Here is a 26,303-nt window from a genome sequence, read left to right as displayed (position 1 = left end):
TATCAGCAGCATGTCTTTTCTTCTTTGATATGCAGTCATCAGATTCACTGTAGATAAAGATTTTCTTTTTGTACCATCTTTTTCTATACTAGCTTTTTGAGAATTAAGAAATGCTTCAGTTAACTCTGGACAATCTAAATATTCTTCAGCTTCCCAAGTATTGTAAGCATCTGTGAATCCCTTCCATTACAGGAAATGTTCCATTCACTAGTGTCAATTTAATACTTTTTCCACTACTAATTCTTTAGGCTCTGCCTTTCCAACTTTTTAAACTTTTTCCATTTTGTTTCTTTCCCATTTTTTGCAATGTAGTTTTATTGGAGGCCATTAAAAAAATCCTCACCCGAAAGCTTGTCTTCGGGAAAGCTTGTCCCTGAAGACAAGCTTATTGATTTTAGAGAGAAAGGGAGGCAGGGAGAGAGAGAGAAACATCATGTGAGAGAGAAACATGGATCTGTTGCCTCTCATAAATGCCACCACTAGGATCAAACCTACAACCTAGGCGTGCACCCTGACCAGTGAACCAACAGCACAGCCTTTCCGTGTACCAGAGGATGAGCCACACAGGCCAGGGCTGCAAAGTAGTTTTATTGGAGACCACATTTTTTTCTTTTATTGATTCTAGAGAGAGGGGAAGGGAGGGAGAAAGAGAGGAAGAGAAACATGACTGGTTGCTTCTTACAACCACCCGACCAGGGTCTAACCGCACCCATGCGTGTGTCATGACTGGAATTGAACTGGATATCTTTTGGTTTGCCGGATGTTGCCCTGCCAACTGATCTACACCTATCAGAGCTAGAGGCCATTTATTATTGCACACTTGAAGAGCTACTATTCACCACCTCTGAGCTGCTTCTGTTCCCATCACGTCTAGGGGTCTGCACGCCTTCAGCTCTAGCCATGTCTGAGGGAGAGGGGGCTGGGGACTGGCCACGATAGCATTTGAATTTCTAGTGCCTGTTCTAGGCTCTTCTGCCTTCTTTAATGTAGAATGTTCTCCTCACAGGTACTCAAACAGGAAGTACCAGCTCCTTTGAGTATGAAATGTCTCAGGAAGGCTTCAGTGCTTCCATAACTTCTGTAAGTGGTCCTCGTTAAATTGTGGGGGTGGTAAGAAGAAGGAGGAGAAGAGCCACAGCGTTGGATGTTCTTCTCTGTGATGGGTATTTTCAGGAGACACCTTTCTGGTGGGCATCAGTGGTCCTTTCTTGCTTCTTTGTCATTCCTCTTCTTTTTCTTTTTTACTTGCGATATAATGGATGTATGACATGATATTAACTTCAGGTGTACAACATAATGATTATACACACACACACACACACACACACACATATTTATATTGATTACCGCAATAAGTCTAGTTAACATCTGTTACCACACATAGTTACAATTTTTTTCTTGGGAGAACTTTTAAGATTTATTCTCTTAGCAATTTTCAAGTATACAATAGAGTATTATTAACTATATTCACCATGCTGTACATTACATTCCCAAGATTTATTTATTTATGACCAGAAGTTTGTACTTTTTGACCACCTTTACCCATTTGGTCCACTTCCCACCTCTTTCCCTTGGCAACCATCAATTTGTTCTCTGTATCTATGAGTTTGTTTGTTTGTTTGTTTTATTTTCTGTATAAGTGAGATCTTACAGTATTTGTTTTTCTCTGTCTGATTTATTTCACAAAGAACAATGCCCTCAAGTTCATCCATGTTTTTGCAAATGACAAGGATTTCCTTCTTTTTTATGGTTTAATAATATTCCAATAATATTCCACATTTTCTTTATCTATTCATCCACTGGTGTATACTTAGGGTGCTTGTGCATCTTGGCTATTGTAAATAGTGCTGTAGTAAACATGGGGTACAGATATGTTTTTTGAGTTAGCGTTTTCATTTCCTTCAGATAAATACCTAGAAGTGGAATTGCTAGATCATATGGTAATTCTTTTTAAGGATTTTTGTGAAACCTTGATATGGTTTTTAATAATGTTGTACCAATACATTCACATGATAATGCACAAGGGTTTTATTTTCTCCACATCCTCACCAATGCTTGTTGTTGTTTTTTTAAGATTTTATTTATTTATTTTTAAACAGGGGAAGGGAGGGAGAAAGAGAGAGAGAGAAACATCAATATATGGTTGCCTCTCATGTACCCCACTTCTGGGGATCTGGCCTGCAACCCAGGCATGTGCCCTGACTGGAAATCAAACCAGTGACCCTTTGGTTCACAGGCTGGTGCTCAATTCACTGAGCCACACCAGCCAGGGCTTTTTCTTGGTCTTTTTGATGATAGCTATTCTAACAGGTATGAGGTGATAGGTCATTGTTGTTTTGATTTTGTTGAGTGATGTTGAGTACTTTTTTCATGTACCTCTTGGCCATCTGTATGTTTTTCTTTGGAAAAATGTCTATTCGGAACCTCTGCCTAATTTTTAATCAGGTTGTTTGTTCTCTTGCTATTGAATTGTGTGAGTTCTTTATGTATTTTGAATATTAACCCATTGTCAGACCTATGATTGAAAGATATATTCCCCTATTCCATTGTTTGCCTTTTCATTTTGTTGGTTGTTTCCTTTGTTGTGCACAAGCTTTTTATTATTTTATTTTATTTTATTTTTTAATATTAAATTTTATTTAGTTACTTTTCAAGTACTTTTTTTTATCTATTTCTCCCATCCCACCACACCCCCCCGCCCGGTCTCCCCCCTCCCTCCCATTTCCACCCCCCCCCAGTCCTCATCTCTGTGTCTTTCATACTTGTTCCTCAAAATCCCTCCCCCTTTTTCCCCTTAAGTTCCCTTCCCTCTCCCCTCTGGTCGCTGCCCACTTGTTCTCTATTTCAGTGTCTTTGTTTTTATTTTTAGTTGCTTATTTTTGCTTTTGGTGTCAAATCCAAAAAAAATCATTGCCAAGATTGATGTCAAGCTTACTGCTTATATTTTCTTCTTGTAGTTTTATAATTTTAGGTCTCATGTTCAAATATTTAATCTATTTTAAATTGATTTTTGTGTATGGTGTAAGATAGTGTTCAAGTTTCTTTCTTCCTGTTTTTTGTGTGTGACTATCCAGTTTTACCAACACTATTTGGTGAAGAGAGAGGCTGTCTCTTTTTTCTATTGAATATTCTTGGTGTCTTTGTTGTAAAATAGTTGATCCACCTATGCATGGGTTTATTTCTGGGCTCTCTATTCTGTTCTATTTGTCTATGTGTCTGTTTTTTATGTCAATACCATACTATTTCGATTACTATAGCTTTGCAATATAATTTGAAATCAGGAAGTGTAATGCCTCTAGCTTTGTTCTTCTTTCTCAGAATTGTTTAAAGTTATTTGAATTTTTCTGTGGTTCCATACAAATGTTAGGACTGTTTGTTCTATTTCTGTAAAAAATGCCATTGCACTTTTGATAGGGATTGCATTGAAATTACAGATTGCTTAATCCTGTTCTATTCTCTTTCCCAGAATGGTCTCTTGCTGGGTGCTGTGGGAAGCTTTGACTGGTCTGGTGGAGCTTTTCTGCAGATGTCAGAAGATAAAATCACCTTCATCAACACAACTGGGGTAGATTCAGACATGAACGATGCTTACTTGGGTAAGTGGTGAGGACAGGGTTACTCTAAAAAAGGGTCAGGATGTGGTATAACTCAACCAGCCAAGATGTCATTGGATCTTTCATTGGCCCTTAGGATAGCTTTAAAAACAGAAATTTCAAAATTTCATTTTAATTATGATAACAAAGAGGAATATAGTACGAAGTCAAGTTACTCCAACCTACCAACATAGGGCTGCCCCTGCTCAAGGGACAGGTCTGCTGGAGGGGGGCAGGGTCTGCAGGGAAAAAGCACTTCTCTTGGATCACCACTTTTAGGTTATGCTACTGAAGTCATCTTGCGGAAACAGGTCCAAACCCTGGTTCTGGGAGCACCTCGATATCAGCACACTGGCCTGGTCATGATGTTCAAACAGAAGGCCGGCACCTGGGAGACCAGTGCTGTTATCAAGGGCAGCCAGGTGAGTGTAGAGCATGTGGATTATAAATGTGCAAATAGAGGCAACCTGGGGGCTGAGAGACTCCAGGATGGGAATTGTCAGATTTCACGAGTGGCAAAATTTTATAAAGGAGCCTTCAGAAGGCTTTCAGCTGGAGACTCACAGGCTCAACTTTGCATTTGAGAATATTCTAACAACAGTAAATAATAACACTTGGCCTGTACAAAACTCTCTATGAATCTACCTGTATACATAGTTGGTATTTGACAGTACATAATCAGTATGGACCTGTTAGTTATTAAAATATTGAAATAATTCCATATCTGTCAGTAAGTAGCTATTTCCATGAGTTGGCCCCCACCTTGCACACTTGCCTCTTGTCCAGTACTCTGGACTTCCCCAGAAACTATGAAGTCAGGAAGGGCACCCCAGGGGACCTGTATGATCTATTCCAGCTAAGTCCCTGGTCAGTGCCCAAGCAATCTTAACAGTTCAATGTTTTAAATATCACCCCTGAAAAAAGCAGTGTGGTTGCATCTTATGTAGGGCATCTTATGTGGTGTGTGAGGAAAAAAATATTTGGTCAAAATCATCCTCATAAATTCCTGAAATAGGACTGTTCCCATGATACTGTGCCTGCAGTTCTCTGTGTGTTCACTTAATTTTCATCTGTGGTTCTCTTTGGTCTGCAATTAATGAAATGAATCATATGTGGATGAAACCAGTTTGCTCTGATACCTGAACAATCTTGTCATAATTCTTTATCAATAGTCAAATGCTTCATATGCTCTTTAAAGGTTTTGCCAAGGCATATTGACAATTGATGGTGTCAGTGCCTGGCACGTATAAGGGGTGGGATAGGGGAGAATGTGTAGGGGACTTCCAGAAAGTCAAGTGTGGATGTGTTGCTACTTTTTTGTTTTGTGTGTGACCCTGAATCACATGGAGAAGGCTGGTTGGTAAACTTCTCTACCACACACAAGTATTAAACATGTAAATTATAATAAAGAATGATAAATACTTAAACTGAAACATTCCAAGTGTAATGAGAGCAAATGGGAGGGGCACCTACATAAGAGCATTCAGGAAGGATTCCTGAAGAAAATAATAGTTAAGGTGGAAGGACTAGAGAAATAGTGAGGAAAGAAAATGGTCAGAAGAAGGGCAAAATGTGGATTTAGGGTGTTTGTGTATGGGAATGGGGGAGGGTATGAGAGAAAACACTGGGAAGGAGGATAAAAAACAGATTCATCTCAAATTTACCCACTCCCTCCATTTCTATTGTCATTAGCCTGGTCCAGAACATCATTATTGTCTTTTCTGTGGATCTAGCTGTAGCCTTCTTACTGGTCTCCCAAAGTCCCAGGTTGCCTGCCTATAATCTACAGAGGGAGGATATACATTCTAAATGATAGTTTAAGGCCCTTTGTTGACTACAGATTCAACAAAGATTTTAAAAATCTCAACCAAATACAGTTGATTCTTCAACAATATGGGTTTGAACTGCAAAGGTCCACTTTTTTTCCTTCAGTAAATACAGGGGTGGGCAAAAGCAAGTTTACAGTTGTGAGTACCTGAAACAAGAGTTTATTTCTGTATATTATTTATTAGTTATTATATTATTTTCCATGTGAGAAACTATAGATGCTTTTGCCCCATCCCATATACTGGAATTTTTTTTGAGATTTGCAACAGCTTGAAAAAATTCACAGATAAACTGCACAGCCTAGAACTATTGAAAAAATTAAGAAAATATGTCATAAGTACATATAACATAAAGCATATAATGCATGAAATGTGTATTAACTGTTTATGTTATTGGTAAGGCTCTGGTCATCAGTAGGCTATTAGTAGTTAAGTTGTGGAGGAGTCAAAAGTTATATGGGGATTTCATTTACATGGGTATGGGGTAGATTGAAATCCCTGCCTTGTTCAAGAGTCAACCATATTAACAAATTGACTCTGACAATCTATAAAAAGAATAATAATACATCATGACCAAGTGTGGTTTATCTTAGGAATGCAGGGCTTGTTCAACAATATTGCAGAAATGAACAAACTGACTCTAAAGTTCAAATGGAAATGCAAGGGACCCAGAAGAACCAAAATAATCTTGAAAGAGAAGAGAATCAAGTTGGAGGAATTGCAATTCCCAGTTTCAAAACTTAACTACTGTTGACTTAAAGATAATGTCAGCTAGGTGTTTTGTCACCAAAAAGGACTTATTTGGGAAAAAGAAAGGGTTGCAACCCAGAGCAGACATGCAGACATGGCAAGCCATGTGCTTTCTCTGGCCTGTCTGACAAGACAGAGGGGTATTTATAGAAAAGAAAAGAAGTTAAGGGAAAGAGAAATCAAAACCTTTGATCTTTATTATAACCAGAGTTGATCTAGTCAAGTTCTCATGATTACATAGAGTGCAAGAACTTTCACAAGCCTCAGCTCCTCCCATAGATCCTCCCAGCTGATTACGTTTGCTTAAGGTTTCAATTAATCTTAATCACTACAAAGTTACAATAATCAAGACCTACGGTACTTGCATGAGGATAGACCTATAGACGAATGGAATGAACTGAGAGTACAGAAATATATGCATGTTTCTGACAAAGATACCAAGTTAATTCAGTGGGGAGTATAATTTTTTCAACATATGATGCTGGGATAACTGGATAGCTCATGAAAAAGAATAAATGTGGACTACTACTTCACAATATATGAAAATTAACTCAAAATGGATAGAAGATCTAAATGTAAGAACTAAACTATAAACCCCTTAGAGGGAGTCATAGAGTCTACTTCTAGTTATATCATTCCCCCATAATGAAAACACATGTTCAAAGAAAAAGTTATACATGAATTTTTATAGCAGTATTTTTCATAGTAATCAAAAGGTAGAAAGAGCTCTGGCTGCTGTGGACCAGTGTATTGAATGCAGGACTGCAAACCAAAGGGTCGCTGGCTCAATTCCCAGTCAAGGCACATGCCTGGGTTGTAGGCCAGGTCCTAGTAGGGGAGCTGGTGAGAGGCAACCACACACTGATGTTTCTCTCCTTCTCTTTCTCCCTCCCTTCCCTTCTCTAAAAATAAATAAATAAAATCTTTTTTTTAAGATAGAAAGAATCTAAGCATAAATCAACTCATGAATAGGAAAACAAAATGTGGCATACTATATGCAATGGAATACCATTTTTAAGTATGTTTGATTGATTATATTATCACAATTGTCCCATTTTTCCTCTTTATTTACTTTCATCCTGTACCCACCTTCTTTATGGCATTCTAAGCCCTGCCACTTAGTTCATGTCCATGGATCATACATATAAGTTCTTTGGTGGCTTCTTTTCCTATACTATTCCTAACCTCATGTATTTTGTATCTACCAATTATCTTCTTATTCCTTGTACCTTTTCCCCCATTCTCATCTCCCCTTTCCTTCTGCTAACCCTCCATTTAATCTCCATTTCCATGATTCTGTGATCATGTTCTAGTTGTTTGCTTAGTTAGTTTTTTTTTAGGCTTAGTTGTTGATAGTTATGAGTTTGTTGTCATTTTATTGTTCATAGTTTTGATCTTTTTCTTAGGCAAGTCCCTTTAACATTTTATATAATAATGGTTTGATAATGATGAACTTTTTAAATTTGACCTTATTTAGGAAGCACTTTTTCTGCCCTTCCAATTCTAAATGAAAGCTTTGCATGGAGCAATCTTGGATGTAGGTCCTTGCCTTTCATGACTGAATACTTCTTTCCAGCAAGGTTGTTTTTTTTTTTTTTTTGAGAAATCAGCTGATAGTCTTATGGGCACTTCTTTGTGGGTAACTCTCTCCTTTTCTCTTACTGCTTTTAAGATTCTCTCTTTATCTTTAATATTGGGTAATTTAATTATGATGTATCTTGGTGTGTTTCTCCTTGGGTCTAATTTCTTTGGGACTCTCTGAACTTCCTGGACTTCCTGGAAGTCTATTTTCTTTGCCATATTGGGGAAGTTTTCTTTCATTATTTGTTCAAATAAGTTTTCAATATCTTGCTCTTCCTCTTCTCCTTTGGTACTCCTATGATTCAGGTGTTGGAACATTTAAAGTTGTCCCAGAGGTTCCTAAGCCTCTCCTCATTTTTCTGAATTCTTGTTTCTTCATTCTGTTCAGGTGTAATATTTATTTCTTCCTGTTGTTTCAAATAATTGATTTGAGTCCCAGTTTCCTTCCCTTCACTTTGTATATTTTTCTATATTTCACTTTGTATAGCCTTCACTTCTTCCTTTATTTTGCATCCATATTAAATCATTTTTGTGAGCATCCTGATTAAGATTGTTTTGAACTCTGCATCTGATAGTTTGGTTATCTCCTCATTGCTTAGTTCTTTTCCTGGAGTTTTGATCTGCTCTTTCATTTGCGCCATATTTCTTTGTCTCAGTGCACCCATGACATTCTAAGGGGAGGAGTCTTAGGTATTTGCTAGGGTAGGGCAACTTACTCCACTGCGTTGTGGCACTATATGTGGGAGAGGGGTAAGAGAGGGAACAATGTCACTTGCTCAGCTCTTGCCCTGCTTTCAGTCACTTTCCCCACTACCCACAGGTGAATTGCACCCCTCTGGTGCTGATTCTTGAATGAGTGTGTTTGTGTACATTCTAAGACCCTGTGGACCCCTCCAAAGAACTCTGCTGTGAGGCTGGCAGTTTCTCCCACTGCTGCAACCACCACAGGTTTTTATAGCCAGAGGTTTTGAGGCTTTATTTTCCAATGCTGGAACCATGGGTTGCCTGGTCTGTCTCCATTCCCAGTTGTTCCCTCCAGTTTATCCACATGCGAATGTGTGACCACCTGGTCTACTAAACATGACCTTGCCATGCATCCTCTGCCCTGTCTGCCTGTATCCATCCCTCCTACCAGTCTGAATGAATGTTTCTCCTTTAACTCCTTGGTTGTCAGACTTCCATACAGTTTGATTTTTTGGTAGTTCTGCTTGTTTTTTGTTTTTAAATTGGTTGTTGTCCCTGTTTTGGTTGTGTGAGGAGGCAAAGTGTATCTGCCTATACCTCCATCTTGGCCAGAAGTCTTTAATCCCCCTGTTTATTGATTTTAGAAAGAGAGGACAAGAAAAAGATGAAGAAAGAGAGAGAGAAAGGAAAGAGGAAAGGGGAGAGAGAGAGAAAGAAGAGAGAGAGAAAGAGGAACATTGACATGAGAGAGAAACATCAGTTGGTTGCCTCTTTCAAACACCCTGACTGGGTTTGAATCATCTACCTAGTTATATCTCCTGACTGGGAATCAAACCCACAACCTTTTTGTGTATGAGATGATGCTCCAACCAACTAAGCCACCAGGCCAGGGCTGAATTTTTTTCTTGTTTCTTGAAAGAGGCTTGTATTGCCATGAATTTCCCTCTTAGAACTACTTTGGCTGTGTCCCATAAATATTTAGGTTGTTGTGTCTTCATCTCATTTGTTTCAAAGTATTTTTTGTTCTTCCTTGATCTCATTGTTAACTCCTTCATTGTTTAGTAATATGTTATTTAAACTCCATGCATTTGTGTGTAATTTAGTTTTCTTTTTGTAATTAATTTCTAGTTTCATGCCATTGCGATTGAAGAAGATGCTTGACATAATTTCAATCTTAAATTTATTGAGACTTGTCTTGTGGCTTAACATGTGTTCTATCCTGAAAAATGTTCCATGTTCACTTGAAAAGAATTTATATTCTGGGACTTCCACTAAGATGGAGGTGTAGGTGGAAGCGCTGTGCCTCCTCACACAACCAAGTTTAAAAACAACAAAGTTTTAGCAACAAAAATGCAGCCAAAATGACAGAAAATTGAACTGTATGGAAGTCTGACAACAATGAACCCTTCAACCAAACTGGTAAGAGGGGCAGAGCCAGCAGCAGAGCAGGGTCAGGTGGGAAAGATCCACTGGACTGACCCAGGCACACAACCCAGGCACCCCAGCAGCTGGGGGTGGATCCCAGGTGTGGAGAAGGGGGCGAACCCACTGAGTGTGCAAGATGGTGGACCCACTAAGGACGCAAGATGGTGGACCCACTGAGGGCTGACCACGGTCACATATTCAAGCAAAGATAAACTGGCGAAGGAGTGAGTGGTGAGACAGACCGTGAAGGCCCCAGTGGCAGGAAGCAGCAGAGGGGACTGCCGTTGTCCCTCTCTGACCCCGCCCCCACATACAGCGTCACAAACCAGCAACCTGGGTGGCCTCTCTCTGACCCGCCCCCACATACAGCGTCACAAAACAGCGACCTGGGTGGCCCCACCCTGGTGAACACTTAAGGCTCCCCTCCTCATACCTAACAGGCTCGAACAGATCAAAACATGGCTCAAGAACAACTCAGAGCCTCAGAGCCAATAAATCTAAATGATGAAGAAATAGCCAAACTTTCAAAACACTGGTGATCAGGATGCTCACAGAACTGGTTGATTTTAGTCACAAATTAGAGGAACATATGAAGGCTAAACTAATTGAAATGAAGGGAAATGTACAAGAAACCAATAGTAATGGAAAGGATACTGGGACTCAAATCAAAGGAGTGGACCAGAAAGAGGAACAAAATGACCAAACAGAAAAGAATGAATAAACAAGATTCAAAATAATGAGGAGAGGCTTAGGAACCTCCAGGACATCTTTAAACCTTCCGACATCTGAATTATAGGGGTACCAGAAGGGGAATAGAAACAGCCACGAGTGGAAAACTTATTTGAACAAATAATAAAGGAGAACTTCCCCAATCTGGCAAAGGAAATAGACTTCCAGGAAGTCCAGGAAGCTCAGAGAGTCCCAAAGAAGTTGGACCCAAGGAGGAACACACCAAGGCACATCATCATTACTTTAGCCAAGATTAAAATGGAGAGAATTCTAGAAGCAGCAAGAGATAAGAGGACAGTCACCTACAAAGGAGTTCCCGTCAGACTGTCAGCGGATTTCTCAAAAGAGACCTTACAGGCAAGAAGGGGCTGGAAAGGAGTATTCCAAGTCATGAAATCCAAAGACCTACATCCAAGATTGATCTATCCAGCAAAGCTTTCATTCAGAATGGAAGGACAGATAAAGTGCTTCTCAGATAAGATCAAGTTCAAGAAGTTCATTATCACCAAGCCCTTATTATATGAAATATTAAAGGGACTTATCTAAGAAAAAGAAGATAAAAAAGATGAACAGTGAAAGAACAGCAAACTCACAGTTATTAAGAACCACACCTAAAGCAAAATCAAACTAAGAGGACAGCTAGATCAGGAGCAGAACCATAAAAATGGAGATCACAGGAGGGTTAGCAACAGGGGAGTGGGAGAAGGAGAAAGGGGGAGAAGGTACAGAAAATAAGTAGCATAGATGGTAGGTAGAAAATAGATAGGGGGAGGGCAAGAATAGTAGGGAAAATATAGAATCTAAAGAACTTGAAACATGTGGTCATAAACTAAAGGGGGGAACGGTGGGGGAGGGGGTGTGCCGGGTGGAGGAGAATAAAGGGGGGGAATAGAACAACTGTAATGGCATTATCAATAAAATATATTAAAAAAGAATTTATATTCTGCTGCTTCTGGGCTAAATATTCTAAAATATCTATTAAGTTCATCTAGCTTAATATGTCATTTAAGGTCATGGTTTCCTTATTGACTTTCTGCCTGGATGATCCATCCATTGATGTCAGTGGGGTGCTTAAAGTCCCTTACAATTACTGTATTACTGTTGATATTTTCCTTTATGTTCATCAATGTTTGCTTTATATATTTTGGTGCTCATACATTGGGTGCTTAGAGGTTTGTAACAGTTATATCTTCTCACTGGAATTATATACTTATCATTATGAAATGTTCTACTTTGTCTATTGCTACAAGCTTTGTTTTAATGTATATTTTTGTCTAATGTAAGTATTTCTACCCCAGCTTTAAAAAATTTAATTTTTATGAGATATCTTTTTCTATACCTTTACTTTGTGTGTCTTTCTATCTGAAGTGGGTCTCTTGTAGGCAGCATATGTATGAGCCTTTTTTTTCCCTGTCATTCAGCCATGCTGTGCATTTTGATAAGGACATTTAGTCCATTTACATTTAAAGTAATTACTGATAGGTACGTAGTTATTGCCATTTTATTGTTTTCTGATTGTCTTTGTAGTTCTCTGTTCCTTTTCTACTTTCTTGCTTCTTTTATATGCTGATGAATTTCTGTAGTGTCATGTTTGGATTCCTTTTTCTTATTTTTTGTATATTTCTCATAGATTTTTGGTTTGTGGTTATCATGTGTTTCGTTTATACCAAGTTATATTTATAGCAGTCTATTTTAAGTTGATGGTCATTGAAGTTCAAACACATTCTCAAATGACTATAATTTTTACTCAACCTTTATGTTTATGTCTTTGTCATGATTTTTAATTTCTTGTGTGTTTATCTCTTAATTTATTGTTGTACATGAACATGATCTTCCTACTTTTATGTTTTAACCTTTGTGCTAGTTTTATAGTCTGTAGATCAACTGCTTTTACTAAATTTTTGCCTTTGTTCAGGATAACTTTTTCATACTTTTGATCTTTTCTTAATGAAGTTCCTTTAATATTTCTTGTAATACTCGGTTAGTTGTGGTGAACTTTTTAAGCTTTTTCTTGTCTGGGAAACTCTTTATTTCTCCTTTGATTCTAAATGATAGCTTTGTTGGGTAGAGTAACCCGGGTTGTAGGTCCTTGCTTTCCACACCTTAAATATTTTGTGCCACTCCCTTCTGGCCTGTAAAGTTACTTTTGAGAAATCAGTTGACAGTCTTGTGGGAGCTTCCTCATATGTAACTAACTGTTTTTCTATTGTTGCTTTTAGATCCTCTTTTAATCTTTAACTTTTGGCATTTTAATTGTAATGTAGCTTGGTGTGATCTCCTTTGGGCTCATCTAGTTTGGGATTCTCTGTGCTTTTTGGATTTGTATGTCTATTTCCTTTGTCAGGTTAAAAAAAATTCTCAGACATTATTTCTTCAACCAGGTTTTTAGTCCCTTGCGTTTGCTCTTTTTCTGGTACCCTTATGCTGTGAATGTTGGTATGCTTGATGTTTTCCCAGAGGTCCCTTAAACTATCCTTATTTTAAAATTCTTTTTTTTCTTTCTGATGTTCTGATTGAGTGTTTTCTGCTACCTTTCTTCTAGACTGCTGATTTGATTCTCTGCTTTATATAATCTTCTCTTGATCCCTTCTAATATGTTCTTCATTTCAGTTATTGTATTCTTCATTTCTGACTGATTCTTTTTTGTTTTCTGTCTCCTTGTTTAAGTTCTCATTCCTATTCATCTCCTAAGTTCATTGAACATAATTATAATCATTTTAAAAATTAATTAATTTATTTCTAGACAGAGGGAAGGGAGATAGAAAGAGAGGGAGAGAAACATCAGTGTGTGCTTGCCTCTCATGAGTCCCCTACTGGGGCCCTGGCCTGCAACCCAGGCATGTGCCCTGACTGGGAATAGAACAAGCAACCATTTGGTTCACAGGCCGGTAACCAATCCACTGAGCCACACCTGCCAGGGCATATAATCATTGTTTTGATTTCTGCATCTGGTAGGTTGCTTGTCTCCATTTTGTTTAGTTCTTGATGTGGAGTTGTGTTCCATTTTTTTTCACTTGGAACATGTTTCATTAATGCCTCATGTTAGCTGACTCCCTGTTTGTTGCTCCGTATTAGGTAGAGCTGCTATACCTCCCAGTCTTGAGAGATTGGCCTGTGTAGGATGTGTCTGTGGGGCTCAGTGGTACAGTCTCCTTGGTCACTTTAGGCAGGTGCTCCAGGTGAGTTCCTGTGTGGGTTGTATGTTTCCTCCTGCTGTAGTTGAATCTTGATTGTTGTTGGCATGTCAGGGGGTGGGGTTGACTCTTAGGTTGTCTGGCTGTCAGGGATGGTTGTGACTACAATGGATGAGCTGTTGTACTGAGGCTCCCCCACAGAGCAGGTGTCTGGTGCAAGCTTAGTCTGCCCTTTGGATGTGTTATTTGTGGAGTTGGTTGTGTGGTGCTCAGGTGTGGTCTGAAGCTAGCCACTGGGTGTGTTGATTTTGGAGCCTTGTGGGATGGAATGTAGTGTAAGCCAAAGTCAGCTATCAGTTGTGTGGCCTTGGGGCTACCTGGTAGGAACTATAAAGCAATCTGCTCTTAGCTGCCACTTGTGCTGGGCTTGGAAGTGCTTGAGAGAATTTATGCTGTGAACCAAGGCTGGCTGCCACTTGTGTCAGGCTGGGGTCCCTTTGGTGGGCACCACTATGCAATCTGAGTTGCGCTACTACTTGTGCTACACTTGTGGCTGCCTAGTGGAAACTACATTTTAAGCCAAGACTGATTTTCACTTATGCCAGGCTTGGGCCAGTTATCAAGAGGTACAAGGTATGCTGAACCTGCCAGTGTTTTTTTTGGGGGGGTTTGTGTATCTTTGAGAGAGTTTAGGAAAGTCCATAACATGATCTGAGACAGGCCACTTGTGTTGAGGAGCTGCTGGAGGGAGCTAGTGCCAAGTAGGTGAAATGGGTGCAGCTGGTTCTCAGGGAGTCACCAGGGTTGGGGAATGGTATTAAGCTGGGTTAATGGAAAGCTCAAATTTGGCACCTACCTGCACTGGGCCCACTGGGTCAGAGGAACCCTCAACAAGGAACAAGGATGACTACCAGCACTTCTGACCCTGGAGAGAGTTGCCTTGACACTCGATCCTCCAGTTCTTACCCTGAAGTTAGTTCATTTAGTTTCTTTTTATGTGTCCTTGGCACTTTTGACCTGCTGCCCCTATGCTGGAGCTTAGAGGGGGTGGGTTTGTGAGCAAGTGAGTTTATGTATGGGTTGTTTAAGAGCAGTGCCTTGGTATCTAGCAGTCCTTTGTCTTTCTCCAACATAATTCTTGATGCTTTTCACAGCCAGATACTGTAGAGGCTTCCTTTCCTGGCACCAGTGCCCCAGGCTGAGGAGCCAAGTGTGGGGCTAGAACCCCTCAATCTTCAGAGAGGACCTTCACAGACAGGAAATTCCTCCCAAGTCTTAAGCACCACACCATGGTTGTGGGACCTACCAATTCTGCATCTTTACCCCCAGTACCAGTTTGTACATGGCTGCTTCTGTATATCCTTAGTTATAAGATACAACTGGTATTCAGGTGGTTCTCTATGATAGTTGTTCTATAATTTAGTTGTAATTTTGATGTGATCACAGGAGGAGGTGAGCACAGAGTTTACCTACTCTTCTATCTTGACCAAAAGCTTTTAGTCAATTGATTTTCAATAAAGTCACAGAGACAATTTAATTGAGAGTTCAATGGCATTGGAATAACTGGAGATGCATTATAAAAAACAAAATAAAATAAAAACCTCTACCCATATCTAATACCATATTAGGATTAATTTAAAATAGATTATGGATCTAAATGTAGAATCTAAAACTACAATACTATAATCAAGATCAGAGTGAAAATAAATGACATAAAGACTAAGAAAAGAAAAAACAAACTCTAAAGATCAATGAATCCAGGAGATGGTTCTTTGAAAAGATAAAATAAATTGATGAACCTTTAATCATACTTATCAAGAAAAGAAGGGAGAGGACCCAAATTAACAAAAATCAGAAATGAAAGAGGGAAAATAACAGCAGATACCACAGAAAAAAACAAGGATTGTAAGAAAACACTATGAACAATTATATGTGAAGAAACTGGAAAACCTGGATAAAATGGATAAATTTCTAGAATCATCCAATATACCAAAACTGAATCAGGAAGAAGCAGAACACCTGAATAGGTTTGATAACAACTAATGAAACTGAAGCAGTAATAAAAAAATCACAGCATACAAAAGTTGTGGATCAGATGGCCTCACAGGTGAATTTTACCAATTACTCAAAGAACTGACACCTATACTTTTCAAACTATTCCAAAAAATTCAAAAAGAGGCAAGTCTTCCAAGCTGTTTTTATGAAGCCTATGTTATCCAAATTCCAAAACCAGGTAAAGACAAAACAAAGAAAAAAAACGATAGTCTAATATCCCTGATGGACATTGATGATAAAATCCTCAACAAAATACTAGCAAAACAGATCCAGCAATACGTTTTTAAAAATTGTAACACCATGATCAAGTGGGACTTATTATGATGATGCAAGGTTGGTACAATATTCATAAACTAATATATGTGAGTATATACATAAAATGCAAAATAAAAATTATGTGATCATATCAATAGATGTGGGAAAAGCATTTGATAAAACCCAGGACCTATTTATGCTAACTCTAGGCAAAGTAGGATTAAAGGAGTCAAACCTCAACATCATAAAGGACATATACAAAAAACCAACTGCCAACATCATATTCAATGTGCAAACCTCAAAGTGCTGCCTCTAAGATCATGAACAAGACAGGGATGTCTGTTTTCACCACTCTTATTCAACATAGTCCTGGAAGTCCTAGCCATAGTGATTAGACAGGAAGAAATAAAAGGCATTCAAATTGGAAAGGAGGAAGTAAAACTGTCATTATTTGCAGATGACATGATATTGTACATTGAAAACACTGTAGGTTCCACCAAAAAAACTACTAGACCTAATAAATGAATTCAACAAAGTAGCAAGATTCAAAATCAATATTCAGAAATCAATGACATATCTATACACCAATAATGAACTATCAGGAAAAGAAACTAAGGACAATCCTATTTACTAGTGCAACACAAAAAATAAGGTACCTCAGAACAGCTTTAATCAAGGAGTTAAAAGATCTGCATTCAGAAAACTATAGGACACTGAAGAAAGAAATTGAGGAAGACACAAAAAAGTTGAAGCATATACTGTGTTCATGGACTGGAAGACTTAACATCATTAAAATGTTCATATGACCCAAAGCAACCTATAGATTCAATGCAACTCTTATCAAGATACCAATGGCATATTTCACAGATCTAGAACAAATATTGGCAAAGGACCTAAACAGACACTGCTCCAAGGAGAACATACAGAGGGCCCATAGACATATGAAGGAATGCTAAGCATCACTAGCCAACAGGTAGATGCAAATTAAAACCACAATGAGATACTACTTCACATCAGTCAGAATGGCCATCATAAATAAATTAACAAATAATAAGTATTGGCAAGGATGTGGAGAACTGGGAACCCTAGTTTACTGCTGGTGGTAATGCATACTGGTGCAATCACTCTGGAAAACAGTATGGAGTTTCCTCGCAAAATTAAAAATGGAACTGCCTTTTGACCCAGCTATGCTACTTCTGGGAATATACCCCCCAAAATCCTGAAACACCAATTCAAAAGAACATATGCACCCCTATGTTCATAGCAGCATTATTTACAATAGCAAAGATTTGGAAACAGCCTAAGTGCCCATTGGTAGATGAGTGGATTAAAAAAAGTGGTACATTTACACAATGAAATATTATGCAGTAAAAAAGAAAGAATTTTACCTTTTATAATAGCATGGATGAAACTGGAGACTAAATGCTAAGTGAAATAAGCCAGCCGATGAAAGACAAATACCATGGACTTCCAGCCAAGATGGAGGCATAGGTGGAAACACTATACCTCCTTGCACAACCAAAATTAAGGACAACAAAGATTTAGAAACAAAAATACAACTAGAACAGACATAAAATTGAACTGTACAGAAGTCCGACAACCATTCGTCCAGACTGGTAAGAGGGGAGGGGTAGAGCCAGCAGCTGGCAGAGAGGGGTTGCGGCAGGAAAAGACAGTGGCTGGCAGACCCAGGTGTGCAGGCAGCATGGAGCTAGCAGACCCTGGGTACAGGGAGGAAATGAGCAGACCCAGTGAGGTGTGCAAGGCGGTTGGATGACTGAGATCACACATTCGTGTACAGATAAGCCAGGCAAAAAGGGCAGCGAGACAGACCGCACAATCCAGGGTTCCAGCAATGGGAAATAAAGCCTAAAAGCACCGATTTCTAAGGTGCCAGGAGAGACTCCCAGCCTCACAGGAGAATTTGTTGGAAAGATCAACAGAGTTCTAGAATATACACAAGCCTACCCACCCAGTAACCAGCATCAGAAGGACCCACTTTGCTTGTGGGAAGAGGCAGAGAGAACTGAAATCTGAGAGAGAGAGTGGAGCAAACATCATTGTTCCCTCTTTTTTTTATTTAGTTATTTTTCAAGTACAGTTTTCTGTTTATTTCTCCCATCCCAGCCCCATAGCAGCACAATTTACAATAGCCATTGTTCCCTCTTGAACCCCATACCCACATACAGCATCACAACCCAGTGACTGGGTTGCCCTGCCCCGGTAAACACCTAAGGTTCTGCCCCTCATACGTAACAGGCGTGACCTGACCAAAAAATTATGGCTCAAACAGAAGAACAACTCAAAGCCAATACTTTTAAGTGACCAACAGATAGCCAACCTATCAGATGCACAGTTCAAAGCACTGGTGATCAGGATGCTCACAGAACTGGTTGATCTTGGTTGCAAGTTAGATGGAAAAATGAAGGCTACACTAAGTGAAACGAAGCAAAATGCACAGGAAATTGATAGTGATGGAAAGAAAACTGGGACTCAAATCAAAGGAGTGGACCAGAAGGAAGAAACAAACATCCAACCAGAAAAGAATGAAGAAACAAGAATTCAAAAAAATGAGGAGAGGCTTAGGAACCTCCAGGACATCTTTAAATGTTCCAACATCTGAATTATAGGGGTACCAGAAGGAGAAGAGGAAGAGCAACAAGTAGAAAACTTTTTAAAAAAATATATTTTATTGATTATGCCATTACAGTTGTTCTATTCTCCCCCATTCCCCTCCACCCTGCACACCCCCTCTTCCATCATTCCCCCCTTTAGTTTATGACCACATGTCTCAAGTTCTTTAGATTATATATTTCCCATACTATTCTTGCCCTCCCCCTATGTATTTTCTACCCACCATCTATGCTACTTATTTTCTGTACCTTCTCCCCCCTTCTCCTTCTCCCACTTTCCTGTTGCTAACCCTCCATGTGATCTCCATTTCTATGGTTCTGCTCCTGATCTAGCTGTCCACTTAGTTTGCTTTTGTTTTAGGTGTGGTTGTTAATAACTGTGAGTTTGCTGTCCTTTCACTGTTCATTTTTTTATCTTCTTTTTCTTAGATAAGTCCCTTTAACATTTCATATAATAAGGGCTTGGTGAGGATGAACTCCTTTAATTTGACCTTATCTGAGAAGTATTTTATCTGTCCTTCCATTCTAAATGAAAGCTTTGCTGGATAGAATAATCTTGGATGTAGGTCCTTGCCTTTCCTGAGTTGAAATATTTCTTTCCAGCCCCTTCTTGCCTGTAAGGTCTCTTTTGAGAAATCTGCTGACAGTCTGATGGGAACTCCTTTGTAGGTGACTGTCCTCTTATCTTTTGCTGCTTCTAGGATTCTCTCCTTCATTTCAATCTTGGCTAAAGTAATGATGATGTGCCTTGGTGTGTTCCTCCTTGGGTCCAACTTCTTTGGGACTCTCTGAGCTTCCCGAACTTCCTGGAAGTCTATTTCCTTTGCCAGATTGGGGAAGTTCTCCTTTATTATTTGTTCAAATAAGTTTTCTACTCGTGGCTGTTTCTATTCCCCTTCTGGTACCCCTATAATTCAGATGTCGGAAGGTTTAAAGATGTCCTGGAGGTTCCTGAGCCTCTTCTAATTTTTTAAAATTCTTGTTTCTTCATTCTTTTCTGTTTGGTCATTTTTTTCTGCCTTCTGGTGCACTCCCTTGGTTTGAGTCCCAGTTTCCTTTCCATCACTATTGGTTTCCTGTGCATTTCCCTTCATTTCAATTAGTTTAGCCTTCATTTGTTCCTCTAATTTGTGACTAAAATCAACCAGTTCTGTGAGCATCCTGATCACCAGTGTTTTGAACTGTGCGTCTGATAGGTTGGCAATTTCTTGGTCCCTGAGAGGTATTGGCTTCGGGGGTGTGAGTTCTTCTTGAGCCATGTTTTGGTCTGTTCGAGCCTGTTAGGTATGAGGATGGGAGCCTTAGGTGTTCACCAGGGTGGGGCCATCCAGGTTGCCAGTTTGTGACGCTGTATGTGGGGGTGGGGTCAGAGAGGGGCAATAGCAGTCCCTCTGCTGCTTCCTGCCTCTGGGGCCTGTGTGGTCTGTCTCACTGCTCGCTCCTTCACTGGTTTATTTGCGTGTGAATTTGTGACCACTGTCAGCCTACCACCTTGCATCTTCACTGGGTCTGCCAATCTCAACCCCACACCTGGGATTCACCCTTGGCTGCCTGCACGCCTGGGTCGGGGGATCTTTTTTGCCCAACTTGCTCTGCTGCTGGCTCCGACCCGCTCCACTGCTGGTTCTGCCCCTATTACTGGTCTGGTTGAATGGTTTGTTGTTGTTGGACTTTCATATAGTTCAATTTTCTGTGGTTTGGCTGCATTTTTTGTTGCTAAAACTTTGTTATTTTTAAACTTGGTTGCGTGAGAAGGCACAGTGTTCCCACCTATGCCTCCATCTTGGTGGAAGTCCCACAAGTAGAAAACTTATTTGAACAAATAATAAAGGAGAACTTCCCCAATCTGGCAAAGGAAATAGACTTCCAGGAAGTTCGGGAAACTCAGAGAGTCCCAAAGAAGTTGGACCCAAGGAGGAACACACCAAGGCACATCATCATTACTTTAGCCAAGATTGAAATGAAGGAGAGAATCCTAGAAGCAGCAAGAGATAAGAGGACAGTCACCTACAAAGGAGTTCCCATCAGACTGTCAGCAGATTTCTCAAAAGAGACCTTACAGGCAAGAAGGGGCTGGAAAGAAGTATTCCAAGTCATGAAAGGCAAGGACCTACATCCAAGATTGCTCTATCCAGCAAAGCTTTCATTCAGAATGGAAGGGCAGATAAAGTGCTTCTCAGATAATGTCAAGTTAAAGGAGTTCATCCTCACCAAGCCCTTATTATATGAAATGTTAAAGGAACTTATCTAAGAAAAAGAAAAGAACAGATATGAACAGTGAAAGGACAGCACCTCACAGTTATTAACAACCACACCTAAAACAAAATCAAACTAAGAGAACAGCTAGATCAGGAGTGGAGCCACAGAGATGGAGATCACATGGAGGGTTAGCAACAGGGGAGTGGGAGGAGGAGAAGGGGGGAGAAGGTACAGAAAATAAGTAGCATAGATGGTGGGTAGAAAATAGACAGGGGGAGGGCAAGAGTAGTTTGGGAAATGTAGAAGCTAAGGAACTTATGACACATGGACATGAACTAAAGTGGGGGAATGTGGATGGGAGGGGGTGTGCAGGTGGAGGAGAATGAAGGGGGGAATGGGACAACTTTAATAGCATAATCAATAAAATATATTATATTAAAAAAGAAAGACAAATACCATATAATCTCACTTATAACTGGAATCTAATGAACAAAATAAATGAACAAGCAAAATAGATCAGAGGTACAGAAACATGGTACAGACTGATGGCTGTAGGAGGGGAGTGCGTTGGTGGGAGCTGGTTGAAAGAAGGTGAAGGGATTAGGCAAAGGACGTGTGTGCATGTCCCATGAACATGAAAAATGGTGTGGGGATTGACTGTGGAAATGGGGGGTGGGTTTTGGGAGGGGACAAAGGGAAAAATTGGGACAACTGTAATAGCATAAACAGTTAAAAAGACTAAAAAAAGCAACCTTAACTCTCACTTGAAAAAAAATAACACTACAATACTTGTGGAAGAAAACATACTAGGAAATCTTCATGACCTTGTGTTATACAAAGTGTTCTTACATATAACACTGTAAACATGGTCTATAAAGGAAAAAAATGATAAATAAGACTTCATGAAAATGAAAAGATTTTGCTCTGTGAAAGGCACTATTAAGAGAATGAACAGATAAAGAAAATATTTGTAAATTTTTTAAATTACATATCTGACAAAGGACCTATCTAGAATATATAAAGGACTCTTAAAATTCAACAATAAGAAGCAATCTAAAAAATAAGTAAAACATTTGAACAGACACCTCACCAAAAAAGATATATGGATGGCAGAAAAGCACATGAACACATGTTTCATGCTATTAATCATTAAGGAGATTCAGTTAAAACTGCAGTAAGATACATGTATTAGAATGGTTGACATAAAAAAATAAACTGGCAATATCAAGTACTGCCAAGGACATGTAGGAACTAAAGCTCTCAAACGTTGCTTAGAATGAAAAATGGCATGCCTGTTTTGGAAAACAGCCTGTCAATATCTTATAAAGTTTAATATGCAGTTACCATACCAGTAATCCTTCTCTTAGGTATTTATTATTTATGTAGGAGAAATAAGAACAGATGTTTACATGAAAACCTGTGTGTGAGGGTTTCTAGTGGCTCTATTCATAATCACCTAAAACTAAAAGCAATTCCAGTGTCACTTGACTGGGGAATGGCTGAACAAACTGTGGTACATAACAATGGAATAAAAAAGAATGAATTACTGATAGATACCATTCCATGGATGAATTTTTTTAAAAAATCATTTTTAAATGATTTTATTTATTTCTTTTTAGACAGAGGAGAAGGGAGGGAGAAAGAGAGGGAGAGAAACATCAATGTGAGAGAGAAACATTGGCTCCCTCCTGCATACTTCCTGACCTGAGGCCAAATCTGCAACCTAGGCATATGACCTGACCAAGAATCAAACTGGCAGCCTTTTGCTTTGCAGAATGAAGCCCAAACAGCTGAACCACACCAGTCAGGGCACCATGTATGAATCTTAAATGCATTATTCTAGTGAAACAAGCCAGACCCAAAAGGCTACATATTCTATAATTCCACTTATATAATGTAATGGAAAAGGCAAAACTATAGGGACAGAAAAGAGATCAGTGGTTTCCATGCTCTGGTGATTGAAGGAAGAGGTTGATTACAGTGAGGCATGAAAGAGTACTTTTGGGGTGATGAAATTATTCTATATCTTGGCCATGGTGATGGTTATGTGACTATGTGTTTTGTCAAAACTCATAAAACTATACTAAGAATACTAATTTTTTAAAAGATTTATTTATTTATTTATTTATTTATTTATTTATTTATTTATTTATTTATTTATTTATTTATTTATTTTTGGCAGAGGGGGAGGGAGGGAGGGCGAAAGAGAGTGAGAGAAACATCAATGTGTGGTTGCCTCTCACATGCCCCACACTGGGGACCTGGCCTGCAACTCAGGCCTGTGCCCTGACTGGGAATCGAACTGGTAACCCCTTGGTTCTCAGGGCAGACTCAATCCACTGAGCCACACCAGCTAGGGCAGAATACTGGATTTTATTGTTAAGTAAATTATACCCCAACAAACCTGACCTAAAAACAAAAAAATCCTATTGACTTCAGGATGATGCTTAAATGCTCTTGTTGGTCTGTCAGCCAGGCCTCTCTCAGTGCTCTGTGGGGCAGAAGTCAGATTGCAGTGAGCCACGTCTTGACATCCCCTCCAGTTTTCTTTCCTAGATCTTGCCCCAGTTTGAATTTGCTGTAAACATACATCTCCCTGTTTATCTGTTACTATTCCCTCTGCTCTACCCTACTGCACCGAGCACCCTGGAAGGCTCTGTCTCTAAACCCTGTCTGTTGAATAAATGAATGAATGAATGAATGACTAAATTCACTAATCCTGTAGGCAAATTCTACATATTGATGTTGAACATAGTTTTGTTTTTTTTTAACACATCTTTGAAGTTCTTTTAAAAGGTAGATATTATTTTTTCAATATCACACAAAAATATTTCTGCAGTAATAGTTTTTATTTATTTGTATTATTTTTTATTTTAAATTTTTTTACAGTAATAGTTATTTTTAATCCACACCAGTTGATTCCTTATTAGCCAGACTGCTAGCTTTGATTTTTACCCACTTCCCACCCAAAGACTTCTAATATATTGAAAGATACCCTGTCTGCTCTTCCAAGGCTTTTCTGTCTGTAGTTTTCAATCCAACTTCTTCTTTGCTATCTTTTTAAAAGGTTTTATTTATTTATTTGTAAAGACAGGGGAAGGGAGGGAGAAAGAGAGGGAGAGAAACATCAATCTGTTGCCTCTCACATGGCCCCTGTGGGGATCTGGCCAGCAACCTGGGCACGTGCTCTGACTGGGAATCAAACTGGAGACCCTTTGGTTCACAGCCTGCGCTCAATCCACAGAGCTACAACAGCCAGGCTCTTCTTTGCTATCATAATAATCTTCCTGCAACACCATTTTGGTGAATGAAAATCCTCATTCACTGCCCATCAGCTCTATAATATGCTCCTCTCTCTGTCGGCACATTCAAATGAGATTTCATCATGAATCATATACAAGATCACATCTGCTACAAAGGGCTTTCCCCAGCAGGCATATTTTTTCTTCACAGGGAGAAAACTCCCACACTCTGCTTTAGTTGGGAAGAGGTATGTGATCCTGGCCTCATCTTTTTCAGATTGGCTCTTACTTTGGGGCCTCCCTGTGCTCCGTGGACATGGACAGAGATGGCAACTCCGACCTCATCCTTATCGGGGCTCCCCATTACTACGAGCCAACCCGGGGGGGCCAGGTGTCTGTGTGCCCCTTGCCCAGGGGGGTGAGTGGCTGATGACCAGACCTGGGCTGGGTGGGGCTGGGTGTGGGGTGGAGGGGTTGCCCAGGTTGAGGGGTTGCATTGGTTTTGTTCTACAGAGAGCTAGGTGGCAGTGTGAGGTCATTCTCCGTGGGGAGCAGGGCCACCCCTGGGGACGCTTCGGGGCAGCCCTGACTGTGCTGGGGGACGTGAATGGGGACAGGCTGACGGATGTGGCCATCGGGGCCCCGGGAGAACAGGAGAACCAGGGTGCTGTCTACCTGTTTCATGGGACCTCAGGACTGGGCATCAGTCCCTCCTACAGCCAGGTAAGACCCCATCACTGTCCCTGTCATGGCAATAACCTCTTTACCAATCTGTCCCTTTCTAATTATATGTTCCCACAGCTGCCAGATTCATTCTCCCATTACTCCTTTCAGAACCTTCAAAAATAAATAACACACTTCACATAAACCTCAAGAACTCCTCAACTCTCCATTAATCTTATCACAACTGCAGGAGGTGCCTAGGGGCACCAATATCTTCGATATGCAGATGAGGAGATTAGGCTTAGGGGTGATAAATGGCAAGCTGGAAGTGTAGGAATTTGGCGTTCCTTTTTTCTGAATCTCAGTCTTGGTAAAGTAACCAATATTCCTGGTTTGCCTACATCTGTCCCGGATTTAGACTGAAAGTCTCCCATCTCAGGAAACCCTTATAGTTCGTCATTCTACCAGGACTGTGTGCCTCTCACATGACTTGTGACTTGTGTAGTCACACAGGGCTCCTCCTTCAGGAAATTTAGAAAACTTTCAAATTTACAAGAAAAGTTGAAAGAATTGAACAGTGAACATCCATATATTTACAACCTAGAATCTACAATGAACCTTTTCCTAGATTTACTTGATAACATATCCATTTTTTATATAGTCCATCTTATTTTTAATGCATTTCAAAGTAAGTTGCAACATCAGTCCACTTCACCTGCAAATATTTCAGCATGTACACAGCTAACTAGAATTCAGTATTTCCTTGCTGCTATTTTTTATTTTTTAAATATATTTTATTGATTATGCTATTACAGTGTCCCATTTTCCCCCTTCACTCCTCTCCACCCTGCACAGTCTCTCCCACCCACATTCTCCCACTTTAGTTCATGTCCATGAGTAATATTTATAAGTTCTTTAGCTTCTACATTTTCCATACTATTCTTTCCCTCCCCCTGTCTATTTTCTACCTACCATCTATGCTACTTATTCTTTGTACCTTTTTCCCCTCTCTCCTCCTCTCACTCCCCTGTTGCTAACCCTCCAAGTGATCTCTATTTCTGGGGTTTTGTTCTTGTTCTAGTTGTTTACTTAGTTTTTTTTGTTTGTTTTAGGTGTGGTTGTTAGTAACTGTGAGTTTGCTGTTATTTTACTGTACATGTTTTTTTATCTTTTTTTCTTAGATAAGTCCCTTTAACATTTCATATAATAAGGGCTTGGTGAGGATGAACTTTAACTTGACATTATCTGAGAAGCACTTTATTTGCCCTTCCATTCTAAATGAAAGCTTTGCTGGATACAGCAATCTTGGATGTAGGTCTTTGGATTTCATAACTTGGAATACTGCTTTCCAGCCCCTTCTTGCCTGGAAGGTCTCTTTTGAGAAATCAGCTGACAGTCTGATGGGAACTCCTTTGTAGGTGACTGTCCCCTTATCTCTTGCTGCTTCTAGGATTCTCTCCTTCATTTTCATCTTGGCTAATATGATTACAATGTGCCTTGGTGTGTTCCTTCTTGGGTCCAACTTATTTGGGAC

General features: G+C 39.6%; 1 protein-coding gene across 2 annotated transcripts in view; it reads left to right on the top strand.

The window, feature by feature from the left end:
• Nucleotides 1-26,303, top strand: part of ITGAM (integrin subunit alpha M) — a 75,842-nt gene that overhangs the window by 33,490 nt on the left and 16,049 nt on the right. For both annotated transcript variants that reach the window (XM_037130431.2, XM_037130432.2), the window contains 5 exons: nucleotides 1,007-1,080; nucleotides 3,467-3,596; nucleotides 3,873-4,015; nucleotides 24,384-24,524; nucleotides 24,620-24,829. In XM_037130431.2, the coding sequence (XP_036986326.2) occupies nucleotides 1,007-1,080; nucleotides 3,467-3,596; nucleotides 3,873-4,015; nucleotides 24,384-24,524; nucleotides 24,620-24,829 (698 nt within the window). The remainder of the gene's footprint in view (nucleotides 1-1,006; nucleotides 1,081-3,466; nucleotides 3,597-3,872; nucleotides 4,016-24,383; nucleotides 24,525-24,619; nucleotides 24,830-26,303) is intronic.

The sequence above is a fragment of the Artibeus jamaicensis genome, unplaced genomic scaffold (genome assembly GCF_021234435.1).
Source record: "Artibeus jamaicensis isolate MK-2021 breed Jamaican fruit bat unplaced genomic scaffold, CSHL_Jam_final contig_700, whole genome shotgun sequence".
NCBI lineage: Eukaryota > Metazoa > Chordata > Mammalia > Chiroptera > Phyllostomidae > Artibeus > Artibeus jamaicensis.
The sequence above is the reverse complement of the archived record's forward strand: the minus strand, read 5'-3'. Positions and strand labels throughout refer to the sequence as shown.